This window comes from Melanerpes formicivorus, unplaced genomic scaffold (genome assembly GCF_026170545.1).
Source record: "Melanerpes formicivorus ecotype bairdi unplaced genomic scaffold, bMelFor1.0.p_v2 SCAF_514, whole genome shotgun sequence".
NCBI lineage: Eukaryota > Metazoa > Chordata > Aves > Piciformes > Picidae > Melanerpes > Melanerpes formicivorus.
This window is the reverse complement of record NW_027142866.1, coordinates 81811-95230: the sequence shown is the minus strand read 5'-3', so window position 1 is coordinate 95230 and position 13420 is coordinate 81811. Positions and strand designations below refer to the sequence as shown.

General features: G+C 44.9%; 1 protein-coding gene across 1 annotated transcript in view; it reads left to right on the top strand.

The window, feature by feature from the left end:
• The window catches only part of LEMD3 (LEM domain containing 3), a 55997-nt gene that overhangs the window by 19798 nt on the left and 22779 nt on the right, over positions 1-13420 (top strand). The window contains exons 2-3 of the mRNA XM_068170676.1: positions 7487-7524; positions 9877-9943. Of these exons, the coding sequence (XP_068026777.1) occupies positions 7487-7524; positions 9877-9943 (105 nt within the window). The remainder of the gene's footprint in view (positions 1-7486; positions 7525-9876; positions 9944-13420) is intronic.

Here is a 13420-nt window from a genome sequence, read left to right as displayed (position 1 = left end):
GGAAAAATTATTTTAATGAATAACCTCATAGCTTAACATGCTCTTGCTTAAGTCTCCTCTTGTACTGTGTGTGCTTCATTGATATTATTGTAGGCATAGGGGAGATAGAATTTGGAGTGCAGACCAGTTCCTGGGTGAGTGTAGCAGCTGAAAGTATTGTCTGGAGTGTTTGGTGACTGACACTTGCAACTTCTGATGACACCCCTCACCCTCTCAAAATAGAGATAGAAGTACTACCTGAACCTTTTCTGCCCAAACCTCTAGTCTGTCTATGGAACTGGTGACTTAAGATGCAGTGTTACCTTATTGCTCATAGTGATAGGTAAAAGTTGTTCTGGTTTTTGGTGGGGCTCCTTGGGCTTCTGTTTGAGTTCCTTCATCTGTTGTTTACAATTATTTTCACAGGGTCTTCTCATAGAAGAAGTGACTTTTCCTTTTCTTTCTCAATAGACACAGGCAGGTTGCACAATCTTCCTTTTGAAATAGGCAGTGCCTGTTACTATAGCTCTTCAGGCTTTTTCTTCTCTGGGTCTTGCTGTGGTTGATGATGATATTTAGGAAACAGGAGACCACAAGGAAGGAAAGGCAGCCTCTGTTAATGTTTGCAGGTCTTAGTCTGAGGTATCAACTGTGTTTGAAATGAGCACTTGAGCAGGTTCTAGCTGACATCACCATTCACAGAGTGAATGTGGCAATAATGTAGTCAAAACTTCCTCTGAAGTCAGCTCTGTTGCCAGACATCAGTCTTGGCAACTCAATCAGTTCTGGATTCATTTTATAGAGCTTTTTTTGCTTAAAAAAAGTGTTCTTTTTAAGAACTGACAGCCAACTCTTCTGTCTCAGTTTTGCAGTACTAGAATATCTACAGGCACTACACAGATAAAAATATTTTACTTCAGTGTTTTAAGCACAAAACTTAGGACTTCATAGAATTGTTAGGGTTGGAAGGGACCTCGAGGATCATCCAGTTCCAACCCCCTTGCCCCGGGCAGGGACACCTCACACTACAGCAGGTTGCTCAGCCACATCCAGCCTGGCCTTAAAAACCTCCAGGGATGAGGCTTCCAGCACCTCACTTGCCCCCAGACATAGCAAAATAAAGTTGCAGATCTGTTAGTTGATGTTGGAAGCACCTGGATTGTAAAATGGAGAACTTGTTTCCATGCTCTAGGTGGCTAAAGGATGACTTCACATCTCACTGCTTCTGGTATTGTTGCTGCTTCTGTTCCCAACAACTTATCCAGCTATTTTTTTTTTATCATCCTTTTAATGAAGAAAAAATGGGGAGCAGTGGGTTATCCACTTAACACCCCTTTACAGGCCAGATTTTTGAAAGAAATAGCCCTGCTGTATTGGGGATTAGGCTGTTTGTGGCATGGTGGGTGAGCAGGAAGAACGTACTTTACTGTTTGCAGGGAGGAGCATTCTTGCTTCTGCATAAGCTGCTAGCTTGGAAGTGTGTGCTGCACTGTGCAGTCACTGAATCCTTGTGTGGGTAGTATTTGGCACTTTTGGTACCACACACAGAAATAAAGTGCTTACAGGTTAATTGGGATCATTCCTGTTTCTGCAGCTGTGCCTTTAGAATAGAATTAACCAGGTTGGAAAAGACCTCAGAGATCATCAAGTCCAACCTATCACCCAACACCATCTCATCAACTAAACCATGGTACCAAGCACCCCATCCAGTCTCTTCCTAAACACCTTCAAGGATGATGACTCCACCACCTCCCTGGGCAGCACATTCCAATGGCCAATCTCTCTTTCTGGGAAGAACTTCTTCCTAACATCTAGCCTAAACCTCCCCTGGCACAGCTTGAGACTGTGTCCTCTTGTTCTGGTGCTGGTTGCCTGGGAGAAGAGACCAGCCCCCACCTGGCTACCACCTCCAATGCCATGTCCAATCCCCTTTTGAACATCTTCAGAGATGGTGACTCCACCACCTCCCTGGGCAGCACATTCCAATGGCTAACAACTCTCTCTGTGAAGACTTTCTCTTCACCTCGAGTCTAAATTTCCTGTGGCGCAGCTTGAGACTGTGTCCTCTAACTTGTTACTCTTAAAACTGTGCTTAAAGAGCTGTAAAGAAACCTTTTGGAACAAAAATATTGATGTAATACATGGAAATAGCTTAGACATTGGAGTAGATGAAAACTATCTGTAGCTGGAGCAAGTGGTAGGGTTTGGTGAGAGCTTAGATCCTGGACAAAAGAAAGAAGGGTGGATTCAGAACTGGAGTAGTTAAGGAGTGGCTTTAACTACAGTTTAACAAGATTAGCAGCAAATAGGTGCAGGTTGATTGACATTTGTTAGTTGGGTGTGCAGCTGATGAGTTGCTGCAGTTGCATTTAGCATACCTGCCTGAAGGCATTAGGTATCCTATACTTAACATCTTAAAGTACATCACTTATTATAAAATCACTAGCTTGAGAGGGATTTAATGGGAATCCTACAGTGTGAGTTAAAATAATGAATTGCAGGGATCATCACAGTTCTGTGCTGGGAGAGTCAGGAGACCCAAGAGAGTCTCTGGGTTTTTTGTTTGTTTTACTTTAACCATGATGTATTTGTGAAGAAGGGAGAAGCATTGACATCTCCTCTGGATTGCTTCATGTTATTTGTTTATTTACCCAAACATGAAGTTGCTTACATTTCAGATTGACTTTTACACTGGGATTTTGATGCTGGGGGAATCTGACACTACCGTTGCCTTCCCTTTAATTGCTGTACAGGTCTACCTCCTGTAGAATTGTAGCTGACAGTTTTCAGTTTGCATCTTTGCAGGCACAGAATTATTGCATCCGTGTTTACTCCATGGCTTTCATCAGGGCTAAAATTTTTTGCCAGGTATACTGAAATATATACGCTACTGTGATACAGAATTAACCAGGTTGGAAGAGACCTTAGAGATTGAGTCCAACCTATCACCTAACACCATCTAATCAACTAAACCATGGCACCAAGTGCCTCATCCAGTCTCCTCTTAAACACTTCCAGTAATGGTGACTCCACCTCCTCCCTGGGCAGCACATTCCAATGGCCAATATCTTTCTGCAATGAATTTCTTCCTAACATCCAGCCTAAACCTCCCCTGGCACAGCTTGAGACTGTGTCCTCTTGTTCTGGTGCTGGTTGCCTGGGAGAAGAGATCAACCCCCACCTGGCTACAACCTCCCTTCAGGTAGTTGTAGAGAGCAATGAGGTCTCCCCTGAGCCTCCTCTTCTCCAGGCTGCACACCCCCAGCTCCCTCAGCCTCTCCTCATCACTTTCCCTCCAGTCCCTTCCCCAGTCTCATTGCTCTTCTCTGGACCTGCTCTGCACCTCAAGATCTCTCTTGGAGTGAGGCTTTGGAAGGTTGTAGTGCAGGAAAACACAAGGTTGCCATGTTCTATGCCTAATTTTTTTTGTTTTAATTGCAGAAATGTGTTCCTTAACTGTTGTTACCTTTTCACTGCTCCCATATGTAATAATTCCCACTTCAAACTTGCCTTTGAAAAACAAGGTGAAGTGGGTCAGCTTGTGGCTGCTACCAATGGTGCTTAGGAGTTTATGGAGGTAAAAAAGCCATTACCTTGTTCTCCTTCGCTAGATGCAGTTGCACTTGGCAAAGGTTAGGGGACTACTGGTGTGTAAGTTGGTCCTTGGTTTCTCTTGTACCCTCACTTTCTCCTAAATGAGAAATCATGTCATGCATTTAGTCTAGCCTGTCCCCATTTCCCTTATTTTCCCCATTTATATCAACAGATCAGCTTAAATAATCATGGTTATGATTCAAAAGTTAACCTATTGTCAGGCAACTGATTGTTGGGAGGCAAATCTTTGTTTTGAAAGTGTCTACACCTGGGAGTGCCTTGTAAGGCAAGTTGGTCAGCACTGGCAGAGGCTGTTGCTCAGTTACCTGCAGGTGCAAGCTGTCTTAACAGCTGCAGTATTCTAGGGGGTGGCAGGGAGTGGTGGGTGTAATTACACCACACAAGTGGCATTATGTAGTTTGGACCTTACTTTAGAGGGTAAGTTGGCTTTTACTATGCCATGGGTTGATGTTGAATGCAGGATTTCAAAATGCACAAAACTATTTGCTGACTGAGATTCCGCCCCCCCCCCCCCGATTCTCAGTGCAAATGCATCAGATCTAGAAAGAGTAGAAAGTAACTTTTTTCCTTTTTGGAGGAAGTGTATTTTCTCTAGAACTGTGTGGAGTAGCTTGCCCTTTCCCTTACTCATACTCTCCTAGGAGGAGAGGCTGAGAGAGTTGGGGTTGTTCAGTTTGGAGAAGAGAAGGCTCTGAGGAGACCTAATTGTTGCCTTCCAGTATCTGAAGGGGGCTACAAAAAGCTGGGGAGGGACTTTTAGGGTTTCAGGGAGTGATAGGATTAGGGGGAAATGGATCCAAACTAGATGAGGCTAGATTTAGACATTAGGAAGAAGTTCTTCCCCATGAGGGTGGTGAGACACAGTAATAGGTTGCCCAGGGAGGTTGTGGAAGCCCAGTCCCTGGATGTTTCTAAGGCCAGGCTGGATGTGGCTCAGGGCAACCTGATCTAGTGGAAAGTGTCCCTGCCCATGGCAGGGGGGTTGCAACTGATTGATAGTATCAGTTGGGGTTGGAAGGGACCACAAGGATCATCTAGTTCCAACCCCCCTGCCATGGGCAGGGACACCCCACACTAGATCAGCCTGGCCAGAGACTCATCCAGCCTGGGCTTAAATACCTCTAGGGATGGGGCCTCAACCACCTCCCTAGACAACCCATTCCAGGGCTTCACCACTCTCATGGGGAAGAACTTCCTCCTCACCTCCAGCCTGAATCTCCCCACCTCCAGCTTCATTCCATTCCCCCTAGTCCTATCACTACCTGAGATCCTGAGAAGTCCCTCCCCAGCCCTCCTGTAGGCCCCCTTCAGATACTGGAAGGCCACAATGAGGTCACCTCAGAGCCTTCTCTTCTCCAGACTGAACAGCCCCAACTCCTTCAGTCTGTCCTCATAGGAGAGGTGCTCCAGCCCTCTGCTCATCCTCGTGGCCCTGCTCTGGACACCTTCCAGCACCTCCAGATCCCTCTTGTAATAGGGGCTCCAGAACTGGACACACTACTCCAGGTGGGAATGATCCTTGGGGTTCCCTCCAACCCTGACAATTCTGTGATTCTTGGTCTTGCTTTCAACCTAGGTGTGAGAGTATTTGCAATCTCTGTAGACCTTCAGTTTTGGGTAAGGTTTCCCAGGATAGTTTCTGCTATTCTGCATTTGTGCTTGGTGAACTACGGTCAGCAGAAGCTACATTTGCTGTTTGAACAACATGCAGAAGGGCTTATTTCTGTAGAAGTTCAAACTGCAGGTGAAAAGTTTGTGGCATAGAACAGCAAGCCAGTATGCTTTAACGGTGATTGCTTTGTGCCTTGGTTGCTTTGCAGTTAGCAGCTGGTTGCTCTTAAGTGGAAGAAGCACAGCACAAACCACTTGGCTGGTTGCAACTTCCTTGAAGCATGTATGTTTTTGTAGGTGAGGAATATTATAGATAAATAGTTTCCATGGCTATCAAAAGTGTGTTTTAGAAAGGAAGGATCACAGGACGTTAGGGGTTGGAAGGGCTTTCTGAAGATCAAGTCCACCCCCCCTGCCAGAGCATAGAATCTAGTGCAGGTCGTGCAGGAACACATCCAGATGGGGCTGGAAAGTCTCCAGAGAAGGACATTGCACAGCCCCTCTGGGGAGCCTGTTCCAGTGCTCTATGACCCTTACAGTAAAGAAGTTCTTCCTTATGTTGAGGTGGAACTCCCTGTGCTGTTGTTTCCATCAATTGCGCCTTGTCCTATCACAGACTACAAGTGAGCAGAGGCTGTCCTTTCCTTCCTGACACCTAGCCCTCAGCTATTGATAGACATTGATCAGATCCCCTCTCAGTCTTCTCCTCTCCAGACTAAACAGCCCCAGGGCTCTCAGCCTTTCCTCATAGGGCAATGCTTCACTCCTATCAACCTTGTTGATTCTATGATTCTACCCTTGTAGCCCTCTGCCGGACTCTCAAATAGATCCCCCTTGCACTTCATGATCATGTAGTCACACGACACTTTTCACCTGAGCTCCGTGCCACCTTTTGTCAAAACAGCGAATGCTGGTGCTGTACAGCTTGGTGTTGCATGGATTATTACTTGGTAAACAGGCTAGTTTTGCTTTTTTACATAAGCCACTAAAAATGTAAACCCTTCAGATGATTGCAATGCAACTTTTGGATGTGGCACTTGGTGCCATGGTCTAGTCATGGGGTCTGTGTTTCTAGGTTGGACTCGATGATCCTCGAGGTCTCTTCCAACCTTAGTCATACTGTGATACTGTGAGTCATTGAAGCAAGAGTGGGGTAATTGACAAGGGGAATTGATTTGCATGGAACCATCTGTGAAATTCATAGATGTACAAGATTCTGGTTTAAGCTAAGTGCTATCATAGTGCATTATCAAATAGGTTAGAATAGAATTAACCAGGTTGGAAGAGACATTTGAGATCGTGTCCAACCTAACATCCAACACTAATCAACTAAACCATGGCACCAATCACCCCATCCAGTTTCCTCCTAAAACACCTCCAGTGATGGTGACTCCACCACCTCCCTGGGCAGCACATTCCAATGGCCAATCTCCCTGGGAAGAATTTCTTCCTAACATCCAGCCTGAACCTCCCCTGGCGCAGCTTGAGACTGTGTCCTCTTGTTCTGGTGCTGGTTGCCTGGGAGAAGAGACCAACCCCCACCTGGCTACAACCTCCCTTCAGGTAGTCCTAGACAGCAAGAAGGTCTCCCCTGAGCCTCCTCTTCTGCAGGCTAAACATCCCCAGCTCCTTCAGCCTCTCCCCACAGGGCTGTGCTCCAGACCCCTCACAGCCTTATTGCCCTTCTCTGGACACGTTCAAGTGTCTCAATGTCCTTCTTAATTTGAGGAGCCCAGGACTGGACACAGGACTCAAGGTGTGGCCTAACCAGTGCTGAGTACAGGGCACAATGACTTCCCTGCTCCTACTGGCCACACTGTTTCTGATCCAGGCCAGGATGCCATTTGCCTTCTTAGCCACCTGAGCACACTGCAGGCTCACGTTCAGCTGCTCTCAACCAGTACCCCCAGGTCCCTTTCTGCCTGGCTGCTCTCAGCCACTCTGACCCCAGCCTGTAGCACTGCATGGGGTTGTTGCGGCCAGTGTGTAGAACCTGGCACTTGGATGTGTTCAATCTCCTGCCCTTGGACTCTGTCCATCTGTCCAGCCTGGCGTGGTCCCTCTACAGAGCTCTCCTGCCCCCAGCTTGGTGTCACCTGCAAATGCAGAGTTAAGATTAAAGGTTGATTGCTGTCTAATTAATATTTGTCATATGATGGGCTTGTTTGTTCTTATCTGATAATTAGAGTATTGTCATAAAGCTGCAATGTTGCTGTACCTTACTTTTGGTATTTTCAGACCCTAGTATGACTTTCTTTTCCTTTTTTTCCCTCTTTGACAGTCAAGAATACCTTCAGTGAAGAGCTACGACAAATAGAAGTAAGTAAACCCACTTGATATTGAGGTTTTAGCCTGTCAGATGATTGTATAAAACCAACTGCATTTGAAAGGGTGCAGGGTCAGAATATTTTGCATGAGCTGAATGTACTTGCAACTCTCTTTGAGGCTTTTGTTTCTCATCTCAGGCAATATAACAAGATTTGGCTGTGGTATGCTGGTTGCTTTTATATACTACAAAAAATGTTACATTATTGTGTTGTAGAGCTGTGAGGGGGAAAAAAAATGTGGTGTGGTACGTTTGGAGACTAAATTTCATTGGTTTCTCTCTTACCAGTTGGCTTCTCCATGTTGAAAGGGCAGTTGGTAAAAGAAACCAGTTGGAAGCTCCAGGATCTTACTTAGTTCCACAGAGCAAGGGTTGACCTCCTTCAGTAAATGGATTAATAAGTTTGTCACTTTCATTTTGCTTCTATTTTATTGCTTGTTCTGACGCTCTGTTTTTGACATGCCACCATGAAAGCTGTCTGTAGTTTTAGCTCTGCAGCATGAGTTTTGGTGGCTCTTTCTTCTGGCCTTTAGTCTGCCTGGACTGTAAACATAGCAATCTGCTGTTGTTAAGCACATATAAGCAAATACCGCAAGGTAATTGTGTGTGTGGGTTGTTTGTTTTGTCTAGAATTCAATTCTCCCAAAGGGAATAATTCTATGTTTTAAGTAGGTAGCCTTGGCTAGTAGAAAATCTTAGTCAATCTCTTGAGCAGATTGAATTTTGTGGGCTAAGTTCTGATTTGCTTTAGTAGCGCAGAGAATTCATCTTGCATGCTGGACTTGACAGCTTGAGAGCCTGTTTTATGTGTTCCTTTCTAGTATGTTTCTTGTGCACTGTTCCATAGCAGTCTTGGTTGTTTGCTAAGAAGTTGATACTGTTTGGTACACTGTCTGATCATTAATTTCTGCCCTGCCCCAGAAAAAGGAGAATTGGGTCATAAAAGGCTTCACATGTCTGTCTCAGTGAAGCTCTTAGTGAAGTCATGGGTGTGCCTACTGGCAAATAAATGGAACTTGGAGTACTGCTGTTGGGGTGTGTGTGGTAGTGGACTGATTTTCCTCTTCGGCTATGCCCAGTATTTTCCAGCCAGGAAATGAGTTAATAAGGTTGGTTAGTTTCCTGGGGAGTACCAACTTCATTCATTTAATCTCAGTTTAGGATTTCCTACGTCCAGAAGGGGAAGAGGTGATGCTGGTAATGGTTGATGCTCTCTATGGGGATGAAATTGGTCAATTGTATGGTGAAGGAAGGGATTCTGCTGCTTGGTAGCAGGGTTGGTTGGGTTTTTTTGATGGGGGGGAAAAACCCCTGGCCCATTCAAATGTGAAAGTTATGTCAGATAGTGCTGGTGTAGCAGGGAACTGAAATTTTGTTGTGGGGTTTGGGGTTGGTTTTTTTTGATGTGTGTATAACTGGGAGATGCACAAACTGGAAAATTGCTTTCCTCACCTATTCTGAATAAAGGCTCTAGTCTTGTCTTGGCCATTGGATTCTGCCTCAGGAGTCAGAGCCGACTTCCCCAAACCTCCCAGCATTTTGGAGCGGCCTTTAGTGCTTAGCGTGTGTAATCTGCACGTTCCTCATCCTCATCTTTTGAGTAATTCCTTTTAATACAAAGTGTTTCTGGGTGTATTTCAATGAAGTTGCCCAGTACCTTGGTAAGCTAAACTCCCCTGCATGTAAAAATCCTATGGCAGCTCATATTCATGCTTATTTCTGGGAATGAGGGCCTTTTTGTACTAGTGGCATCAAGAAGATTGTACAGTCCACAACTGTCTGTTTCCTTGTTCATGTTGGTTTTCTTTTTTCCCCTGGTTTGGTTTTGTTTTTAATCAAGTTGCTGTACGTGGAAGGTAGGCAGGAAAAAATCTTACCTTTTAATGACTTCTATGTGGCAGTGTGACCAGATGATCCTTCCAGTGTTGCTTCTGTGAAGTGCCACTGCATATTTATTAAGAATAAAACTGTTTTATGGACTAGCTATCAAAACCCACCAAAACAAACCCACTAGACTTCTTTAGGGTCATTTCCCTGTTCTCTCAGTAGTACCAACCCTTTGAGGTCTCAGTTGGAACTGGCAGATGCATCACAGTGCAGGTTGTGATTTAATCACGTTTCAGCTGAGAGCTGAAAACAAAGGAGCATTGTGAATATGTGATACAAAATCATTGCTTGCATCACTTCTGATGTTTGAAGTGCTGCAGCTTTTCCACCTCTATGTGTGCAACCATTTTTATTGCATTATTTTTTTCTTGTGGTATGTAAAGATTTGGAAGGTAAATGGAAGAAAGCTCAGCCCTGCTCATGTCTGTGTTAACATTGCTGTGTTTTTCTAATTCTAGGAAGCTGAAATAAGTCTCATGATGAACAGCTTATATGCACTTCATGATAAATTGGCACAAATAGCAGGTAACACTTTAAAAGTACTGTGACAGCTACAAAGAACTGCATGCTCAGATAGTGGTTTGCAACAGCTGGTATACGTGTTGGAGCCCTGATAGTAATTGTGAGTTCCCTTTTAGGACTCTGGAAATCCCATTTTCTAGTTCACTTCCACTGCATTTTCACCTCTTTAAGTGCCTTCTGTTGCAATGTTTGGTAGTTGATGGAATAGGATGTTTAATTTTGTAATCCTGTGTGGGTTTTGTTCTAGTGTCTTAATGCTTTATGAATTTGAATAGAATAAACCAGGTTGGAAGAGACCTTCAAGATCATCAAGTCCAACCTCTCATCCAACACCACCTAATCAACTGAACCATGCAACCAAGCACCCTATCAAGTCTCCTCCTGAACACCTCCAGTGATGGTGACTCCACCACCTCCCCAGGCAGCCCATTCCAATGGGCAATCACTCTCTCTGTGTAGAACTTCCTCCTAACCTCCAGCCTAAACCTCCCCTCGTGCAGCATGAGACTGTGTCCTCTTGTTCTGGTACTGGTTGACTGGGAGAAGAGACCAACCCCCTCCTGGCTACAACCTCCCTTCAGGTAGCTGTAGAGAGCAAGAAGGTCAGCCCTGAGTCTCCTCCTCTCCAGGCTAAGCAACCCCAGCTCCCTCAGTCTCATATTTGATTTCATTCAGAGATTTAAATATGTTATCTGTGGAGAGGAAGGTGTGTTGCTTTTAAAGGTGGTTACTTCACTATGATCAAAAAATACCTAACCCCAAATATTTTTAGGGGCTTTTTAAAGCCAAGTATTTCAGGGACTTTTTAGGGTGTGAGGTAATCACAGGTCTTAGAGGAATGGAAAAAAATAGAAATGGGTAGATTCAGATTGGATGTTAGGAAGAAGTTCTTCACTGTGAGGGTGGTGAGAGACTGGCACAGGTTGCCCAGGGAGGTGGTGGAAGCCTCATCCCTGGAGGATTTTAAGGCCAGGCTGGATGTGGCTGTGGGCAGCCTGCTCTAGTATGAGGTGTCCCTGCCCATGGCAGCGGGGCTAGAAGTAGATGATCCCTGAGGTCCCTTCCAACCCTGACAATTCTGTGATTCTATGATTTTGCAACCATCAGAAAATGCTCAGTCAGTACCATTTGTTGCATTACTAAACAAGATTGCCTTGTTAGACAAAATTGTCCAACTTAACCATCCTAATTGTATGGTAATGAGAAGTGCTATACATAGCAGTGTGTCAGAGATGGTGTTTAGGATTAGTATTAATTCAGAGTTAGGAATACAGACCTTTTGCCAAGAGTCATGATTGACACTGCTTCAAACCACTTCAGTGGTTACACCTCAGAGTTGGGAAACAGCAGAGTCAAGGCTGTGTGTGTAACTTTGGCATCTGGTGAGTGTGAGTTGCAGCAGAATCTATTTCACAACTATTAGGGCATTTATTTGTCACCTTTGCTGGCTTTCACCACCTCCCTGGGCAGCCTGTGCCAGTCTCTCACCACCCTCACGGGGAAGAACTTCTTCCTAACATCCAATCTGAATCTACCCATTTCTAGTTTTTTTTCCATTCCCCCAGTCCTATCACTCCCTGACACCCTCAAAAGTCCCTCCCCAGCTTTCTTGTAGCCTCCTTCAGATACTGGAAGGCCACAATAAGGTGTCCTCAGCAAGTCTGATAATTATTGATCCTTTAAGCTGTTTTTTTTGTTGTTCAGCAAGATCTGAAGTCTTCCTTAGGTCCTTCTAATACAGAAAAAGCTCCTCAGTGTATTTGAATGGACAAAACAGCTTGTGACAGCAGGTGCTAAGACCCTTCTGCTCAAGAACTTTTTAGACTTCTTTATTGTCTAGATGAGCAGAAAAGCCCTTTTATGAAGTAAGAAAGAAGAGAAAGTGGGAGGTTAATAGATAGAAAACACACAGAGCACAGAAGCAGGATACCAGACTAAGAAAAATGAATTCTTATGAGCAGGTTTCAGGTCTCATTTTGCATTTTCAATCTTACAAGAACACTGTACTCCCTCTTAGGAGAGGACAAAAGCTCCCAGCAGACAGAGCACTGTTGGATTACTTTATTAGTTCTAATTTCTGATCTTCATGTCTTCCAGGAATTACATTCATGTAGCATGCAGAGCCAAACACACTGACTTCACAGATTCTGGTCTCATCTTCAAAAACCAGCAAACAGCTTCCTCACTGTTCTGCTTGTGAATTTTTTTCAGACTGTATTCCCTTTAAACAACTTCAACAGCTAAAAGCACCTCTGCTGCCTAGGCTCTGCCTAGGGCCCATCACTTCAAATTACCCTCATGCAATGCTGGGGGTGGGAGTTGGAAATGAAAAGTCACTTTCATCTTGCCTTCCACTCTTGAAATGAGTAAGCTCAGCAGAGTTGTGGAGTTCCAGTCCTGTACAAAAAGCTGTTGGAGATGCAGCTCTCACTCCAACCTGTCTATTGTAAGCAATCATTTAACAGTTTTCTCCTGAGAAACTCGTGAGTTTAAAAGCCTTCAGAAGGCCAGGCCATTCACCAGTCAACCTTCTGTTTCACTGCAAACAGCATGATATTCCTATATGCCACTTCAGTCACCACTTTAGCTAATAGCTCAGCAAATGAAGGCTTACTTTGAATAGCTTTGGTGCAATCATTAAACACTTGGCTTGGAAACCCATTTTCCACAGTCTGAGCCAAAAACGTTTCCCAACTGTTCCACAGTTGAGGCCCTATATCCAGGAATAAAACTGAAGCAGAGGCAAAAAAACCCCACCAACTTTTACACAGGACTGCTGCAAGATACCAGCGTGTATGTGCAGTCCAGAAAGCCAATCACAACCTGGGCTGCATCAAGAGAAGCATAGCTAGCAGGTCAAGGGAGGTGATTCTCCCCCTCTACTCTGCTCTGGTGAGACCCCACCTGGAGGACTGTCTCCAGTTCTGGAGCCTCTATTACAGGAAGGATCTGGAGGTGCTGGAAGGTGTCCAGAGAAGGGCCATGAGGATCATCAGAGGGCTGGACCTCCTTTCCTGTGAGGACAGACTGAAGGAGTTTGGGCTATTCAGTCTGGAGAAGAGAAGGCTTCAAGGACACCTCCTTGTGGCCTCCCAGTATCTGAAGGGCAATACAAGAAAGCTGGGGAGGGACTTCTGAGGGTGTCAGGGAGTGATAGGACTGGGGGGAATGGAAAAAAAAACTAGAAATGGGTAGATTCAGATTGGATGTTAGGAAGAAGTTCTTCACTGTGAGGGTATTGAGACACTGAACAGGTTGCCCAGGGAGGTGGTGGAAGCCTCATCCCTGGAGGTTTTTAAGGCCAGGCTGGATGTGGCTCTGAGCAACATCATCTAGTGTGAGGCGTTCAAGAGGGGATTGGACGTGGCACTTGGTGCCATGGTCTAGTCATGGGGTCTGTGTTGATAGGTTGGACAGGATGATCCTCGAGGTCCTTTCCAACCTAAGTTAAGTTATATTGGTTAAGTTATACTGTGTCCC